Source organism: Microcebus murinus, chromosome 2 (genome assembly GCF_040939455.1).
Source record: "Microcebus murinus isolate Inina chromosome 2, M.murinus_Inina_mat1.0, whole genome shotgun sequence".
Taxonomy (NCBI): domain Eukaryota; kingdom Metazoa; phylum Chordata; class Mammalia; order Primates; family Cheirogaleidae; genus Microcebus; species Microcebus murinus.
Window position 1 is genome coordinate 122,213,245 of NC_134105.1, and position 20,000 is coordinate 122,233,244.

General features: G+C 40.6%; 1 protein-coding gene across 2 annotated transcripts in view; it reads left to right on the forward strand.

Annotated features, from left to right (window-relative positions):
• The window catches only part of PAPPA2 (pappalysin 2), a 311,166-nt gene that overhangs the window by 116,738 nt on the left and 174,428 nt on the right, over positions 1-20,000 (forward strand). For both annotated transcript variants that reach the window (XM_012765039.2, XM_012765040.2), the window contains exon 3: positions 10,875-11,020. In XM_012765039.2, coding sequence (XP_012620493.2) covers positions 10,875-11,020 — 146 coding nt within the window. The remainder of the gene's footprint in view (positions 1-10,874; positions 11,021-20,000) is intronic.

Consider the following 20,000-nt stretch of genomic DNA (forward strand, 5'->3'; position numbering starts at 1 on the left):
AGTCCCACCAGCAGTGTAGGAGTGTTCCTGTCTCTCCGCATCCTCGCCAGCATTTGTTGTTTTGGGATTTCTTGATACAGGCAATTCTTACTGGGGTTAGGTGGTATCTGATTGTAGTTTTGATTTGCATTTCTCTAATAATTAGAGATGTTGAGCATTTTTTATATGTTTGCATACCATTATTCTGCAATAATAATGGAGAAGTTTCTTTAATTTCTGTCACCCATTTCTTGATGGGATTGTTTGATTTTTTCTTGTTAATTCTTTTAAGTTCTAGATAGATTCTTGTTATTTGACCTTTATCAGAGGTGTAGAAAGCAAATATTTTCTCCGGGTTGTCTATTTTCTCTACTGGTTTCCTTGGCTGTGCAGATACTTTTTAATTTGATCAGATCCCATTTGTTTATTTTTGATGCTGCAGTGATTGCCTTGGGTGTCTTCCTCAAAAATTCTTTGCCTAGGCCAATGTCTAATAAGGTTTTCCCAACATCTTCTTCTAGGATTCTTAAGGTTTCATTCCTTAAGTTTAAGTCTGTTATCCATCTTGAGTGAATTTTTGTGAGAGGTGAGAAGTAGGGATCCTGATTTGCTCTTCTGCATGTAGCTAACCAGTTTTCCCAGCACCATTTATTGAAGAGAGATTCTTTTCCCCAATGTATATTTTTGTCAGCTTTGTCAAATATTAGATTACTGTATACTGATAGTTTCATCTCTGGTATCTCAGATCTATTCCAGATATCCATGCTTCTGTTCTTGTGCCAGTACCAGGCTGATTTAACTATTATTGCTTTATAGTACAGCTTGAAGTCAGGAAGACTGATGTCTCCCAGTTTGTTCTTTTTATTTAAGATTGCTTTGGCTATACAAGGTTTTCTCTGGTTCCATACGAAGTGAAGAATTATTTTTTCTAGATCTGTAAAGAATGCTGATGGTATTTTGATGGGGATTGCATTGATTCTGTAGATCACTTTAGGTGATATTGACATTTTAACTATATTGATTCTACCAATCCATGAACAAGGTAGATTTTTTCATCTGTTTAAATCTTCTGAAATTTCTTTTTTTAGTGTTTCATAGTTCTCCTTGTATAAATCTTTTGTATCTTTCATTAAGTATACTCCTAGATATTTAATTTTCTTTGGGGCTATAGTAAAGGGCATTGCATTTTTGATTTGAGTTTCTGCTTGATGGTTCTTGGCATATATGAATGCTTCTGATTTGTGTATATTGATTTTATAACCTGAAACTTTACCAAATTCAGTTATCAAGTCTAGGAGTCTCTTGGAAGAGTCCATGGGGTTTTCTGGGTATAATATCATATCATCAGCGAAGAGCGAGAGTTTGATTTCATCTGCCCCCACTTGAATGCCCTTAATACTCCTCTCCTGTCTGATTGCTATCACTAGGACTTCAAGCACTATGTTGAATAGGAGAGGAGATAGTGGGCATCCTTGTCTAGTTCCAGATCAAAGGGGGAAAGATTCCAATTATTCCCCATTGAGAATGATATAAGCAGTGGGTTTGTCATAGATGGATTTGATAAGTTTAAATTATGAGCCGTCTATGCCTATTTTGTTAAGAGTTTTTATCATAAAGGTGTGTTGGACTTTGTCAAATGCTTTTTCTGCATCTATTGACAGAATCATATGGTCTTTGTTCTTGATTTTATTTATGAAGTTAATTGCATTTATAGACTTGCGTATGTTGAACCATCCTTGCACCTCTGGAATAAAGCCCACCTGGTCATGGTGAATTATTATTTTGATGTACTGCTGAATTCTATTTGCTAAAATTTTATGTAGGATTTTTGCATCTGTATTCATGAGGGATATTGGTCTGTAATTTTCTTTTTTGTTGTGTCCTTTCCTGGCTTTGGTATCAAGGTGATATTGGCTTCATAGAATGAGTTAGGAAGGATACCATCCTTCTCAATGGTGTGGAATAGTTTCTGTAGTATAGGTATGAGTTCATCTTTGTATGTTTGGTAGAACTCTGAAGTGTAGCCATCTGGCCCAGGACTTTTCCTTTTGGGGAGGTTTTTAATTACTGCTTCAATTTCTGAGCTTGAGATTGGTCTGTTTAGGAATTCTGTTGCCTCCTGCATGATCTTAGGGAGGTTGTATGAATCTAAGAATTTGTCAATTTCATCTTCGTTCTGTAGTTTTGGGGCATATAGTTTTTTATAATAGTCAAATATAATGTTTTGTATTTCTTTGGTATCTGTTTTGATCTCTCCTTTTTCATTTCTTATTGAGTTTATTAGAGTCCTTTCTCTTTGGGTCCTTGTCAATCTAGCAAGAGGGCCATCGATTTTTTTTTTATCTTTTCAAAAAACCAGCTTCTGGTTTTGTTGATTTTTAGTATAGTTCTCTTGTTTTCCATTTCATTCAGTTCGGCTTTGATCTTTGTTATTTTTTTCTTCTATTAGGATTGAAAATTGTTTGCTCTTCTTTTTCCAATTCCTTGAGCTTATTCATTAGGTTGTCAGTCTCTAAGCTTTCTGCTTTTGGATGTGAGTGTTAATTGCTATTCATCTTCCTCTCAGGTAAGCATTTGCTGTATCCCACAGGTTTTGGTAAGAAGTATCACCGTTATCATTTTGTTCAAAGAAATTCTTGATTTCTCTCTAAATTTCTTCCTTTACTCAATAATTTTTCAATAATAGATTGTTTAGTTTCCATGATTTTGTGAGGGGTTGAGTGTTTCTATAGGAATTGAACTGTAATTTTATACTGTTATGGTCAGAAAAAATACAAGGTATAATTTCTATTTCCTTGAAATTTTTGAGATCTGATTTGCGGCCTAGGATGTGATCAATTTTGGAGTAGGATCCATGGGCTGCTGAAAAGAATGTAAATTCAAGTTTGTTTGGATGCAATGCTCTATAGATATCTGTCAGACCTTTTTGATCAAGGGCTTTATTCAGGTCCATTATTTCTTTGCTTGTTTTCTGTTTGGAGAATCTATCCAGATCATTCAATGGAGTGCTGAAGTCCCCTGCTACTATGGTAGTGTTGTGTAACAAGGTGTTCAGATTAGACAAGGTTTGCTTTAAGTAATTGGGTGCTCCTGTATTGGGTGCATAGATATTAAGAATTGTTAAATCTTCTTGTTGGATCAGAATGCTTCTGATTTGTGTATATTGATTTTATAACCTGAAACTTTACCAAATGAAGTGAAGAATTATTTTTTCTAGATCTGAAAAGAATGCTGATGGTATTTTGATGGGGATTGCATTGATTCTGTAGATCACCTTAGGTAATATTGACATTTTAACTATATTGATTCTACCAATAGAATCACCATTATATAATGGGCATTATATAATTCACCATTATATAATGGCCATCTTTATCCTTTTTTACTTTTGCTATTTTAAAGCTTATATTTTCTGCAAATAGTATAGCTACTCCAGCTTCCGTTTGACTTCCGTTTGACTGGATGATAGTTTTCCATCCCTTGACCTTCAGCTGGCAGGCATCTTTGCAGGTTAGATGTGTTTCCTGTAGATAGCAGACGCTAGGCTTGTGAATTTTTATCCACTCTGCCAGTCTATGTCTCTTCAGAGGACAGTGTAAGCCATTTACATTTATTGAAAGGATTGAAATTGGAGGAAGATTACCATTCATATTGTTGGGTGGAGACTTGTTGCTTTGTTTTACCCCTTGAGCCATCATTTAGTTCGAGATCTAAACCTTAATTCTTTGACAATTTCACTTTGAGAAGTGTCTACTACCCTGTTTGGTTAGAAATGCGGGTCTAAGAACTTCCTGTAGGGATGGTCTGGTCTTTGAAAATTCCTTCAGTGATTGTTTTTCTGAGAAGGACTTTATTTCTCCCTCATAGATGAAACTTAATTTTGCTGGATAAAGAATTATAGGCTGGGCTTTGTTCTGTTTTAGAAGATTGAGGATAGGCACCCAATCCCTCCTGGCTTGTAAGGTTTCAGATGAGAAGTCTGATGTTAGTCTGATAGGCTTGCCTTTATAGGTCATTTGCTACTTTCATCTCGCTGCATGGAGAATTGTTTCTTTTAAGTTTACTTTGGTCAGCCTAAAAACCACGTGGCGAGGTGATTGCCTTTTCACATTGAGTCTCCCAGGAGTTCTGTGTTCTTCTTGTATTTGGATATCAAGATTTCTGGCTAGGCCTGGCATATTTTCCTCCAGTATTCTGTGAAATAAGTTTTCCAGCCCTTGTGAATGTTCCTCTTTCCTTTCCGGAATCCCAATCAATCTGATATTTGGTTTTGTAACATAATCCCACACTTCCTGTAAACTTTGGTCTTGTCTCTTGTTTCTGTGTTCCCTTTCTTCCTCTGATTTGTTTAGAGCATAGGCATAATCTTTAAGTTCTGAGATTCTTTCTTCTGCATGATCCATCCTGTTCTTTAGGTTTTCCACTGAATTATGGAGATCCTTAATTGTTTCCTTCATTGCCAGAATTTCTGTTTGGTTTTTCTTGATAGTATCGATTTCTTTGGAGAATCTTTCACTCATTTCCTGTATTGTTCTTGTGGTTTCTCTATGTTGTGATTCTATTTTCTCTTCAATTCCATTTAGTTTTATAGCAATACATATTCAGAAATCTTCCTCTGTCAGTTTACTCATATCATGTAAGTTGGTGTCAGATGATGGAAAATGAGTATTTTGCTTTGGAGGTGACTTTTCTCTCTGGTCCTTCATGTTTCCTATAAACTTTCACTGGTTCTTTCTCATCTGGACGCTTTATTGAGGATCAGAGATGCAGGGATTGGATTATGAGCTAAAATCAGCAGTGCTTGAGCTGCCAGGGACCACTGAGCATCTCCACTGAGGGGTGAAAACTATCCCTTTTCCATGTGTCACCAGTGGAACTTTAGCCACTGCAGACCCCTGGGGAGGATCCATGGAGGATGGCACTAGACTCCTCTTCTGCCCCTTCCCCAGTAGAGCTCAAGCAGCTGGGTCCGTGGACAAGTTCCACTGAGAGGTGAAAACTTTCTGCACTCTGGTGGTGGGTCTTGGGCCACTGAGGACCCTTGGAGAGAGTCCGTAGAGGATAGCTCTCACCCCCCCTTCTGTCCCTTCACCGGCAGAGGTCAAGTGGCTGGGGTCCATGGACAAGTTTTGCTGAGGGGTGAAAACTTTCCACACATCCCCGGCGACAGGGCTTGGGCTGTTGGAGACCCCTGGGGAGGGACCCAGAGGATAGCTCTTGGCCCCCCTTCTGTCCCTTCACTGACAGAGCTCAAGTGGCTGGGGTCTGCGGACAAGTTCCACCAAGGGGTGAAGATTTTCCGTGCGTCCCTGTCCCCAGTGATGGCGTGTGGGCTTCTGGAGACCCCTGGGGAGGGTCCCGGAGGATGGCTCTCAGCCCCTTCTTCCGCTCCCTCCCTCGCAGTGCTTGGGCCACCACCTGAGTCCACCAGGCAACTCAGTCAAATGAACAATCTGTCTCACTTTTCTGTCCCTTCACAAGCGAGGCATAAGCCTCTGGTGTTTATAGATCTTCCAACAAAGGCGACCTTACATAGTGCCCTGGAGATTTCAAATTACTTTCCGCTCCTGCCTCCTCTCCAACCTGCCTGCCTGTCCATGTTACCTCTTCACGCTGTCTACAGGCACTTCCCTGCTTGTGTGGGTGTGGAGGTCGGTGAAGGAGAAGTCGTCCCCCTGTGGGATGGATCACACAGCCATTTGACTGGCCGCTGAGTGCAGCCAGCTTGCACTCCAATCCCCGCTGTACTACTCGGATTCTTGGAACTTCACAGCAAATCCACTGAGTCACTTTCTTCCTTTTCCCGGCACTGCTGCCCCTCGAAGCTTCCCTGCAATTCTGTGAAGCTGATCCTGTGGGAGAACTACCCACTCGAGTGATTCGGGCCACCTTCTTCACCTTCCACTCCAAGAGCAGAGAGCCAGGAGGTCATCCCTAATCCGCCATTTTTGACAATCCACAATTTTTTTTTAATGAAAATTTCTTTTAGTTTCTTCCTAAGAAGCTCAAAATCCAATTTGTAAAATTAGATAGGGGACAAAATACCAATGTGTTATTTCCCTTGTCCTTGATTTTTTTCTTTCACCTTTCTATGGACACAGGTACACATGTCCTCTGTATTTAACCAAAACTCAGCCCTTCTGCAAATCTTCTCATGGAAAAAGATGTCCATAGATTCACCAGTTGGCCCACTATTTCAGATGCATTGAAATTCACTATGTCTGATTTCTTTTGAGCTCAGGTAGAACCACCCACCACATTGACATGTTGACTTCAAGATGCCTATGGAAAACCAGGTAGAGGTGTTGAATAGCTAGAGAGAAACAAGAATCTAATTTTGGAGAAGAGGTAGGACTAGATACATTTATATATTTGGGAGCTATCTAAATAGTGATGATACTTCGAAGTTTAAGGATAGAAGAATTCCCAGTGGTGAACATGGAGAGTAAGAAAAGAATGGGCCACAAACAGGACCCTGAAGAATAACTTTTAAGAATTAGATGAGGAAAGAGGAATCTACAAAGAGAGTGAGAATCAGTGGTCTCAAAAGCAGGAGGAAAACCAGGAAAGAGTATTGTAATGAAAGCAAAGAAAATATAGAGTTTTAAGAAGGAAAAAGTAACTCATAATATATAAATGCAAAAAAGTTTCCAATAGCAGAATGACTGAATTTTTTTCTTTTTATTTTGTGAGCAGGGAAAATCAAGAGGTCAGTGACAACTTTAATAAAAGCAATTTCAATAAATTGGTGCAGATGAAAGCCAGGTTATAATGGTATTAGGAGGTACATGGAAAAAAAGTGAATGGGAGATGGGGAAATTATTCTTTTAAGAAGTTTGAGTTGGAAACAAAGAAGGAAAAATTAAGGGTGTTAGCTATGATTTGCTCAGAAAGCCTCATCCTGTGGGACAAGGGGAAAGAATAAAAAAAGGTAAGAAGGTAAATAAGTTTAAGTGAGAGAGAGAAAGAGACAAAGAGAGATAGGGTTCATGATGAATGGCGTCAACTTTATCATCAAAAAGGGGGCATGATCATCTACTAGGAGTCAAGGGAGTAAGACATTGTGGTGAGGGGATAGAAGAATATTGAAGATTTAGAATGATCCCTGGAGAGGAGATGACTATAAACAAGTGAAAGTACAGATGGGTGAAACTGAAGATCTGCATGAGATCAGAAATTAAAAATCCAGTCTGAGCAAGGGTGATAATGAGAATGGATGGCCAAAGTGGGACCAAGCAAAGGTCCTCAGAGGTAAAGATGTCAGGAATAAGACTGTGTCTTCAGTGGAAATGTCACCTAAGTGTTAAAATTTCCTCAGGTGAGGACAGGAGAGAAGGCTGAGTTTTGAAATTGTGTCGGGTGGCTGGGGGGATTCTAGTGGGGGCTCCCGGGGCCTCCACCCCCAAAGTGTGGGTACAGGGAAAGGGCTGGGGGCAGGTGCAAGGTGACATTCCCAGGAAGAGGAAGTACAGTGGCAGATGGGGTAGGTGATGGGATGGCAGGGGACCCCTTCCGTATATTTTGGGTAGAGAGCCATGTTTTTCAGTAATGGCAGAAAAGTTCAGGCTTAAACAAACCAAATATTCTAGTGTTGGCATAAATTGTTTCAGTGAAGAGAACTGGCTGAGGGTGCATGGGGGGTCTCTGTTTTCTCCCTCCTGGAGCTGCCTCACTCTGTGGGAAGTGGGGCTGTGGCTCCCAGTCTCAGAGTGCACATCCAGCCTGATGCCAAACTTTGATACTTGTTCAACTACCCTCAGACAGCTCAGGGTCGTTTTCTTTTTTTTTTTCTAGGTTCCTTCTTGAATTATTATTACCAGTCTATAATGGAGTTATTTAACTGCCTAATAAACTAGAGCACAGTCATTCTTTATACCATCTTATTTTACTTCCTAAGGAACTAAGCAATAGTTGGAGTTTGGGTCTGGCTGGGGCTTGGCAGTCAGGGGGCATGGCCGAAGCCAGCACGAATGCACCAAGTCGGAGGATGACGAGTCACAGTGGACTGGAAACCAGGCAATGGCTATTCCCAGACCAGTAGGTCACAGTCATGAGATGGAAAAGCAGGTGTAGATTCTTCCAGAGGGCATGTTGGAAATAATGGGCTTGAGCAATGCAGCAGAACGGCTTGATATGTCAACCTTGAGGAGTGCCTGTTTCTGAAACAATTTTTATAGAAATCAAGATACAACTTTACTTTTGTCTGTCTGAATCCATCAGGAAGACATGTATGTAAGTATCTCTATCTAGAGTGTGGAGAGTACAAATAAGCAAAGGCAGATTTTGGCAGAAAGTAAGCAGAATAATAATGCAGTTCATCTCCTTTTAATCTATGGTTCTGATCATGTGCGTGATCTTATTATGTGCTTTACTGCCTTTATGTATGGCATTCTACCTTCTATTAAATATTACATTCATTTGGATGACAACTCTGTCTCTTAATACAACATTTCTTAAAGAAGATGGTTCAGAGCTTACCATCTTTATTCATCTTTCCCTATGCTAAGTCTGAGCCAGGCTCTTGTCATATTAGTAGAGAAGGTAAGACATTTATCTTTATTAGCTCTGATTAACTTCTGAAAGGGTGCACATGTAGTATAACAGGCAGAGCATTCTGCATGAAAAACAAACACCTCTATGCTTTTACCCTCTTTGGCTTAGGGAGTGATCTGGACAACAGTCTTTGTTTCCAGCATAACAAGTTTTCCCTTTATCAGTTCAATTAATGACTCTCTCCAGCATTTTACAATGTATTCTTTCCCTTATACTTGCTGACTTCTATCTGTAGCTCTGTGGAGTGCAGGAGTCCAAGCAACCACACCCGGTTTGCATGACATAAATTATCTCTTCTGGAAGGATAATTTATGGCTAGAGAAAGGACTGGGCAAGGAAGAAAAGGGAGATGAGTGAACCAGCTAATGAGGTTGGTAGTGGAGGAGGAGGCCTCTTGGCGGGTGCTCAAGGGAACTTAGTGGGACTGCTGGGTTGAGGGAGGACAGAAGGATGGTGGCCAAGGTTGGTAAAAGGCAGGCAGAGAGGCCAGTCACACACAGATAGCACAAGGAAACCACTCCAGGAACAGGGGATTGGGAAAGTGCGGCAGGAGAGGAGAGAAAATTGTCAAGTTACCAACTCCCAATTTTAACTGGAACCCTGGAACAGGAACAGAGAAAGGGCAAGGTGAGACCTTTCTTGCTTCGTACCTGGAGCTGAGGGCAGGTAGGCTCAGTCTATAATCCTCTCTCTTCCCTTTGCCTTACTTTTCTTCTTTCCCCTTCGTCTTCCTCTCTGTTTCTTCTGACTTATTGAAACATCTCCCTCTTCAGGAGTTACTTGATGTCATCATCGCCCCCAAACCATCAATTTGTCAATAAAGAAAATTACGGTTATTTCTAATAAAGGAGAAAGGGAAAGGGGATATGACTAATGTCTAGGAAAAACCAGGCAACAGCTCAAAAAACAATGTGTCTTCAGGAAAGCAGCAGAAGGAATATCCCTCTGATCACATATGCCATCACTTCATGGAGTTCAGATGATTTCTTGTAACTGAGAACCAATTTTCCAAGATATTATAAATCAGTAAAAATAGCACTTTAAAAGCCCCTTTCTCCCAAGGATCTTTGATTCTAAAGTAAGATAGTTTTTGCTTCTTTAATTCCCTTTTTGTGGTCCTGTTCCAAAGAATACAAAGCAATGATTGGGATCCCTAGTACTCAGGTGCTTTTTGTCAGCACATCCTGCATGTGGTGAGACAGGTGGCATCAGTAGAAGAGCATGTGAGAGCAGAGGGTCACGCGGTCCTGACGTGAGAGCGTCTGAGCTGAGAGGTGACCAGCAACAATGACGCAGAATCTGCAAGGGAGATTCCCAGCCTGTGTTGAGAGGGCTGTCTGCTCAGCTGCAGCTGGGACAGGGACACGCCTCTCTGGAATGCAGGGCATGGCCAGTGTGGGCAGCATCCAGTCTAAGGGACCCCTGAGTTCTGGTTGAGTTGTTCCTTCTTAAAATAACTCTTCAGTGAGAATATTAAGGCTCTATTTGCTCATGGTAAAGTCTTAAGTTTCACTGATGCCAGGAAGCTAAAGGTCTTTGACTGTATATGAGTTTATAAAGAGACCAAATGCTTGTTTTCTTTTTTATAGGCCACAGGGCATGTGTTTTTAGTAGACCCAAAAACATATGCCCTGTGCTTCAGTGCAAACATAATATTGCGTGGTGCTTTGATGGCCACCAATAAAGACATTTGGTGAGTGTCCTGAGGTGTAGCAATAGGGGTAGAGTTTCCATGGACTAAGGGCTCAGCAAGAGAGTATATACAATCACCATTCTTTGCAGAGCTTTAGGGTGTCCTTCCCTACCTGTGCCTCATCTCATTTTTTCCTCTTTTACTCTATGTTTGCTAGCTGCTATTTCTCCTTTTCTTTTAAAAAATAATGCTTGAAGTAAGCATATGTTGAAATAGAAATTCCAGGGGACTTGCTCTCATAAGAAAGATGACACAATGTGAAGAAAAAAAACAGAGACTGAGAGTTGGAAGGTCTTCTTCACCGTGGCCTGGGGATAATTGTCAAGGCAAAAATTTAGCAGTAACATTGGATTTATCTTGAAGAAATAATCAGGGTATGGAGTGGGAAATTGAGTATGATGTCTAATACTGAGTATTCATACAAATATTATAGTGTTTTAAAAATACTATACTTCCAGATACTATTTATCTTGTATGTACACTGTTGCCTTTTTTCCTGGTCTTCAGGACAGCCCAACCTCTGCATCTCTGTCCCTCCAAAAGGCAGTGCTGGCTGAAAGTGTCATCAGAGTCTGATTAGGTCTGACTCTGCTGTTCTCCAAGTTCCAGCTCTTTGGCGTGACGTTTCCTTTCCTTGCGTGCTCCCCAGGGCATACATGAGCGTGAAGGAGCTGAAGGAGGCCCTGCAGCTCAACAGCACTCACTTCCTCAACGTCTACTTTGCCAGCTCTGTGCGGGAAGACCTTGCAGGTGCAGCCACCTGGCCTTGGGACAAGGAAGCCATCAGTCACCTGGGTAAGAGAAATGCATGACAAATATGGTAGAAAAAACAAGGAGGTCTGGAGAAAGTTTGTGAAAGTGAGTTTGGAGAAAAAAGAAAGAAAGAAAAAAAATTTACTCGATGAATTAACTGCTTTGGGCTGAGAATGGCTTTTAGGAGAGTCTACCAAAACTTTTCAATGTAGACAAGTAAAAGGCATTAGAGCAAACTGTGACAGATACCCAGGACATTCTAGACTGAATCTATGACCTAGGTGTAGAAAAATTGCTAACATAGAATAAGATTCATTTTAAGTCTTGCGAGAGCCCCAAGGGGAAACTACCAAGAAGGTGGCTAGACTGTGAAACCTGGTTTACAAGAATCACTGTACCAGAAAACTGGTGGGCTCCTTGCATAGATTGGGCTCCTGAGGAGATCCTGGGTAGTTCAGGCAGATGGGGCTTACCTGCTTACCTAGGAAAAGGGAGGACACTTTGACACTGCATGCAACTACTGAGTAGTTAAGAAAGATAATCCCTTTTATAATGTCTTATTATTGTAAAGGGAATATTACTGACCAATCAGTGAGGGTCATTAAATCAGTTTAATAAACATGTGGCTGAAGAGTAATTACTGAACAAAGTTTGTATGCATTCTCAAAAAGTCTTAGATAGGATTCTACCAAAATTTATTTTAAAAATGAATTACCATAATTTAGAAGAATATTTCATGTTGGAAAGACAATGATGATAGAGACTAGATCATTTTATAAATGACTTAAACAAAGTTATGCAAAGTTAATCATCTTAGTAATCAAATATGGAGTATGAGAGGAATAAATTGAAGCAAGATCACAAAATGTTGTGTATGTTAAACCCTAGGCATGACAGGGTCATTGTGAAATGAATGCTAGAACATAGTGGATTGATGATCAAAGAAAATATGAGCAAGGGTCCAAAGGATAGCTAGTGTTGTGGACTGGAGAAGGAGGAAGATGAGCTGTAGGTAAGCAATAGATAAGAAAATATTATCATTGTTCATGAAGGAGCCAGAAAACAAAAATCCATGGAGTGAATCAAGTTAAGATCTAATTATATATAATTAAACATGTAAGGATCTAAATTGAATAATTTAATTTGCTAGGATACATAGCTCGGTTTTATTGGCTCTATAGTATCTGATACAGTTTTAGGGCCCAGTAGTCCTTTTATTAATAAACTTTGTATTTCTAGTTCTTAGCACATAAGTAAATCAGAAAGTTGTGATGCTAGTGGTGTGATGCTAGGCTTGGTAGCCTGAGGCTACCAAGACAAGAGCATTGCATGTGTTGATGACTTATTTCCAGGTTCCCGAAATAAAGACCTAATTTTTCCAGGGATCCAGTATGAACCAAAGAAGGCATTCAAGTCATCTGTAATTATTGTAAGTGGATAACTGGAAAAAGTGGAACTGCTGGGCAGAAGGAGGCATTTTGTTGAGCCTGTCAGAAAAAAAAAAAAAAAAAAAAAAAAAAAGGACTTGTAGATCATAGGCTGCATATGGCTGATAGTTTCAGGAAAAGTTCCAAAGGATTTTTGAAAGGACTGACAGGGAAGGCTAGTTTTAATTCATGCATTTCCAATATAGGCAGATAAACTGGACATACTACTGTACTTTCCCAGTGAAAGTTAATGTGAGTCATGCTAGCCTTCCTGATAGCAATGGGTTGACTAGGAGGTCATATTGAATAGTGAGCATGGGTGTCTTGAATTACCTTCATCAGAAGCAACAGTAGCAAAGAGGGCACGTAACACTGTAAGAAAATACCTTCAAATTGGTGCATGTTGGAACCACTAAGGGTAGATTTTTTGGTGTGTGTGTGTGTGTGTGTGTGTGTGTGTGTGTGAGGGGGTCCAGACAGCAAGGTTTCGCCAGCAATGGATTCCATGAGCCCTAGGTCTATCACTGGGGACTGAAGCTACTTAGTTAAGAAGCTGTAAAAAGTGGTCTTCCTGGCCATGTTGGAGACAAATTTTGACCTCTTGATAAGAATTGTTGGGCAGGGGCATATCACTGAATGTTTTGTAGCTTTATTGGAGTTGAGCTTCAGCAAGTTTCACTTAAATACAAAAAACTGGATAAAATACTTTTAAAAATAACTTATTTGAAGGCATAAGACAGTGGCAACAAGGACTTGAAGGGTCCCATCCTAAAAAGAAAGAAAGACACATTGAAGGGAGCCTAATAGGTATATAGTTTTTTTTTCTCTTCAGAGAAATTTACAAACTCTCAGTGAATGAAATAGAGGCAGAGCAGAGAACAGCAACCTACAGCTTGTTTTAGTCTCACTGCTGTGAAGACAAAAATTGGAGTTCAGGCCTTTCAAGGCATCTAAGACTTGGGGACCAAGATCCAAGAGAAATGGAGATCACAAAATATGAGCCTGATTCTCTGCTCATGATTTTCTTTTAAGATGCTTGCTAATTATTAAACTATGCATTCTTAGGACCAGTGGCCAAGAAAACAAGTAGATCATAACTTCTGAGAGATTAAAAAACCAAACAGTGATTTTAGGAGTCTCATAAAAGTAGAGAAAACATTTGGAGTTGAGACCTTGTCAATACATAAAAATAAACAAAAAGATGCATAGTTTCTTCACAGAACTGGAATCTATAGTAGTGAATAAAATGGAAATTTTAGAACAAAAATACAAGTAACAAAAATTAAGAAAGGAGGATCAAGATGGCGGACAAGAAACACTGCCAGAAAGAGTGTCTCTGCAGAAAAGACAGATTCTAGCAGAAATTAGAAAAAAGAAGCAAGAAGGCGAGCATATAGCAGACGAGGGCTGGAAGGAGGGGTACCTGAGACACCGGGAGAGTCCACGGGAGGAGGCTTCGGAGCAGAACTGGAAGCTGAGACCACTGGAGACCAGCGGGAAGGGTAGGTGGATAAATCACCTTTCCCCTCCCCTGCATTTGGGACTGCTGGTGGGCTCCCCAGCGGGTGGAGACACCTGCGGACACCAGCCCAGAGACAGCCGCTGCCAGCTAGTGGTGAGCCTGTAGCAGACACGGCACCAGACTCCCAAATCCCTGTGCACCTCCGTGTGCACAGACCCGAGCCCAGTGGCAGGCGCCATATTGCCTCCTTCTCCCCTCCGCCGACCCTACCTGTGGCTGCCCAGAAAGACAATACAGCCACCAGCTGGAGGCAACTCCAGGGAACGGGACCTTCCCTTTTGGGACCCTACAGCTGACTAAGGGGAACTCAGACTGTAAGCTCCCTACCCGCCAGCCCTCCCAGGTGCTACTGGCACGGTGTTCCAAGGAGAACGGTGCTGACTCAGAGGCTGAGAGACACAGACACAGCTTAGGCTCCCTGTGGGTGAATTGGGACCAGAACTCCTCTCCCTGGTGGGGATACAGTTTGAACTCCGGGACCCAGAGGTCAGACCTGTAGACCAGATCCCATGCACCGAGCGAGGTCTAGCATTGCCCGGGGCACAGAAGGGATATTTGTGAACAGCCTGCGGAGGTGTGTGTGCCTCCAGGGGCAGATCAGCGTCCTAGAGGGCAACCCTCCCCCCAAAGGGAGGCCGTGCGCCCAGCCCAGGTGGCGTTCCTGCGCAGGGAACCTCCGCGCAGGCATCACAATCCGGGGAGGCCTGGTGATGTGTGGTCTGGCCTGCTGGCAGAGGCCCAGGAATAGCTGTGGAGTTGGGGAGGGTGGAAAGAAGCGAGGCCTGCTCCAGACTGCGGGTCTCAGACAGCCCCACCCCCACAAGCAGACTTTCTGGCTGAGCGGGACCATTCCAGCCCCGCCCTCACAGCTTTTTCTGGAAGCAGAGAACAGAACTTTGACCCCTGCTAATGGCATTGGTGGTGCCTGAGGGCAGGCTTACCCAACCCAGCTCTGCCCAGAACAAGAGCTGATAACAGGACACAAAAACAACAGCACAGCCTGTTCCTCCAAGCAAACGCCACTGACTGACAGGGACGGCATCCTGCACAGCCTTATCATGGCACCCACTGACTCATTATACAGGGAGTGGTCGAATCTCACCCACAGACACCACCTAACGGCTCAGAAACTAAACAAGGCATGTGAATATCCAAACAAAAACCTAAAGGAAAGAAACAACAACTGATCGACATGGGAAGAAATCAGCAAAGGAACTCAGGAAATATGAAGAACCAAACGGAAAACACATCCCCAAAGAGGAGCACCAGCCCCCTAGAAACAGACACCAACCCAAATCAGGCAACCAAAATGATAGAAGAGGAATTCCGTATGTGGATCATAAGAACACTCACCGAGCTGCAACCACAACTCAATAACCAACACAAAGAAACTACAAAAAGCCACCAGGATCTGGAAAAAGAAATGGACACAATGAAGAAAAGTTTAACTGAACTCCTGGAAATGAAGAATCAATTCAGGGAACTACAAAATACAGTGGAAAGTCTCAAGAACAGGGTAGATCAAACAGAAGAAAGAATCTCAGAGCTTGAAGATAACACCCTCCAACTAAATAAAACCATCACAAGATAGAGCACAGAAATAAGAGAAAAGAGCAAAGCCTACAAGAGATGTGGGATTATGTGAAGAAACCTAATGTGAGGGTCATAGGGTTACCAGAAGGGGAAGAAGACAACACTCAAGGCTTGGACAAGCTATTTGAAGATATAATAGAGGAAAATTTCCCAGGCCTTGCTCAAAATGTCGATATACAAGTTCAAGAAGCTCAGAGGACCCCTGGGAGATTCAATGCAAACAGGAAGACGTCACGACATGCAGTCATCAGACTGACCAAAATATCAACTAAAGAGCCCCTTCTAAGAGCTGTAAGATGAAAGAAGCAAGTGACGTACAAGGGAAAGCCAATTTGAATAACACCAGACTTCTCTAATGAGACTTTACAAGCAAGGAGAGAATGGGGCCCCATTCTCACTCTTTTGAAACAAAACAATGCCCAGCCTAGAATCTTCTTCCCTGAAAAACTAAGCTTCATATATGAAGGAGAAATAAAGACATTCTCAGACAAGCAAAGTCTCAGAGAATTCACCAAGACAAGACCAGCCCTACAATAAGTACTCAAAACAGTGCTACGCACGGAACAACATAATAAAAACTGACGAATATAAAAACAACCAACACCAAAAGATTAAAGGCCAGATAATACAATGGCTCAAGAGAGAAATCAAAGCAACAACATCCAACACAACAGAATGAACAGTAATCTACCTTACCTATCAGTTCTCTCAATAGATGTGAATGGCTTAAACTCTCCACTCAAGAGACATAGGCTGGCTGAATGGATAAGAAAATACAGGCCAAGTCTATGCTGTCTTCAGGAAACACATCTAACCTGCAAGGATGCATATAGACTAAAAGTAAAAGGGTGGAGATCAGTATTCCAGGCAAGTGGAAGCCAAAAGCAGGCTGGCGTGGCAGTTTTAATTTCAGACGATTTAGTTTTTAAACCAACAAAAGTAGTAAAAGACAAAGAGGGTCATTATATAATGGTGAAGGGCACACTTCAACAAGAAGAGATAACAATTTTAAATATATATGCACCTAACTTAGGTGCACCCAGTTTCATAAAGCAAACCTTACTGGATCTAAGCAAAAGGATTAATAGCAACTCCATAATCACTGGAGATTTCAACACCCTACTGACGGCACAAGACAGATCCTCCAAACAGAAAACTAATAAAGAAATAATGGACTTAAACAAAACCCTGGAACAACTGGGTCTGACTGACATCTACAGGACATTCTACCCCAAATCCACTGAATATACGTTCTTCTCATCAGCTCACAGGACATTCTCTAAGATTGACCATATCCTAGGACACAAAGTAAATCTCAAGAAATTTAAAAAAATAGAAATCATACCATGTACCTTCTCAGATCTCAGTGGAATAAAAGTAGAAATCAACCCTAACAGAAACTCACATTTCTACACAAAAACGTGGAAATTAAACAACCTCCTACTAAATGATTACTTCATAAATGAAGAAATCAAGATGGAAATAAAAAAAAATTCTATACTCCTACACTGCTGGTGGGACTTCAAATTAGTTCAACCTCTGTGGAAAGCAATATGGAGATACCTTAAAGCAATACAAGTGAATCTACCATTTGATCCAGCAATCCCATTGCTGGGCATCTACCCAAAAGATCCAATGACACTCTACAAAAAAGACACCTGCACTCGAATGTTTATAGCAGCATAATTCATAATTGCAAGGCTGTGGAAACAGCTCAAGTGCCCATCAATCCAAGAATGGATTAATAAAATGTGGTATATGTATACCAGGGAGTACTATTCAGCTCTAAGAAACAATGGTGATATAGCACATCTCATATTTTCCTGGTTAGAGCTTGAACCCATACTATTAAGTGAAGTTTTCCAAGAATGGAAAAACAAGCATCACATATACTCACCAGCAAATTGGTATTAACTGAAAAGCCTAAGTGGTCACATAGGTACTGCAGTAATAGGGTATTGGGCAGGGGGGAGGGGGGCGGGTATAAACATATATAATGAGTGAGATGTGCACCATCTGGGGGATGGTCATGCTGGAGACTCAGACTTGTGGGGGCAGGGGGGGAAATGGGCATTTATTGAAACCTTAAAATCTGTACCCCCATAATATGCCAAAATAAAATAAATAAATAAATTTAAAAAATTAAGAAATTAATAGATGGTTTATGAGCAGAAGAAAGAATTAAAGAACTAAACAATAGTAGAAAATTTATAGATTGAAGCTCAGAAAGAGAAAAAGTGATGGAAAAATATAGAAAAGAGCTAGCAAACATTTGAGACTTGATGAAAAATTTGTTTTGTAAATTAAAGTTCTACAATATTCAAAGAGATAGTATCTAAGAATCTTGCAAACTGACAAATGACATCAAACCACAATTTCAAGATGTTTTATAAACCCCAAACAGGATAAATTGAAAGAAAATATTTGCAAAACATGTATCTGGCAAATGACTTGTATCTAGACTATATAAACCAATCTCCAAACTCAGCCATGAAGAAAGATGACTTAATGCCTTTGAACGATTTGGGTAGAACTGGAGACCATTATCCTAAGTGAAGTATCTGAAGAATGGAGAAACAAACACAACATGTACTCACTATTAAATTGGAACTAACTGATGAGCACACATGTGCACAGAGGGAAGTAAAACTTGATAGAAATCAATCACCAGGCAGGGAATGGGCAAAAACCTACCTAACGGGTATAATGAACACTATCTGGGTGGCAAGGATTCTTCTAACTGTGACTCAAGCATTACAAAAGCAATCCATGTAACCAAAAACATTTTTACCCCCTGATACTTTGAAGTAAAAAAAAAAAACCTCAATAGTAAAACAAATGTTTCAGTTAGAAATGGGCAAAGACATAAACAGACATTTTACCAAAGAAGATATATAGATGGAAAATAAGCACATGAAAAAATATTCAATATAATTAACCACTAAAGAAATGCAAATTAAAACCACAGTGAGGTATAATTACATATCTATAAGAAAAGCTAAAATAAAAAAAAAATAGTGGCAATACTAAATGCTGCTGAGGATGCAGAAAAAGCATACATTGCTGGTGGGAAAGTGACCAGGCACGGCCACTCTGGAGAATGCTTTGGTAATGTCTTATAAAACTAAACTTGCACTTACTATACGATCCAGCAATTGGACTCCTGGTTGTTGATCTCAGAGAAATGAAAATATATGTCCACTCAGAATCCTATACATGAATCTTCATAGGAGCTTTATATGTAATAGCCCCAGACTGGAAATGACAAAACTGTAGTACATCCTCACAATGAAAACACTTTTCAGTAATAAAAATGAACAAAGTATTAATACATGCAGCAACTTAGATCCCAAGGGCATTATACTGAGTAAAAAATAACCAGTCCCAAAAGTTACATGCTGTATGATTCCATTTATGTAGTATTCTCAAAATGACAAAATTCTAGAGGTAGAGAACAAATTAACAGTTTTGGGGGTTTAAGAATGGGGAGGGGATTCCTGGAGGTGGGGATGAAGGATATGTCTTCTATGCATGCACATCCTCTATGCATGTGACATAGAGGATAGCAGGTGGGAGATCTTAATAGTGACCTTACACAAATGTATACATGCGATAACACTGAATGGAAGCATGCATGCACATATATACAAGTGCGTGTAAAGACTGGTGAAAGCTGGCTAAGGTCTGTGACCTCCATGCACAAGCAGAGTTCTTTGCATATAGCACGTGCTCTGTGAGTGCCCACTGAATGAAGGGACAGATGAATAAATGAGTGAAGGTATTAAATTTAAATGGCTTCAAAAGAAATGTTTAAACTATCTTGTGTATCATGGACTTATAATAAATTGCAAAAGAAGCAGGGATATTTATATTTTATTCTTAAACCTTTGAGCAATAACCATATTCCCCTGTAACATGGTTCTTAATGTGCTTTTCAGAAGCAGAAGACTAGACTGAACAGTGCACAAATCTGACTCAATACGAAATTGCTTGTGTTCTTATTTATTTCTCCCTGTTCAATCATAACTGTGGTTGAACAGATGAACCATATTGACCTAAATCAGGTGTAGAATAGTACAGACAGCTGACATAACATGCTAGGGGAAGACATGTAGAATTTTCAAAATAGAGCCTTTTTAAGACTCAAGATAGGATTATCTGCTTGTGTCAACATGTAAGGGCCCTACACTCTGAGGGTCAGTTGAGTGGCATAGCAGGTAAAGACACTACTCTAAAGTCTCTATGTGGAAAGACCAAGGTAATTTGTCATCTTGCTTTGCCATCAACACGATTTCTCTCTTTTAGTATGATTTTGTACTTTCAATGTTGTGTTAGTGCGGGAAAGAGCTTTGTATAAGTGGACGAATGAGTGAGATCCCCTTGAGCTCTAATGTTCAGGGGTTTGAACATTTTTAGCCGCAGTAAACAGCACCTGAACTGAAAATACATCTTCAAAAACAGAACACTTAAATCAGTGGTA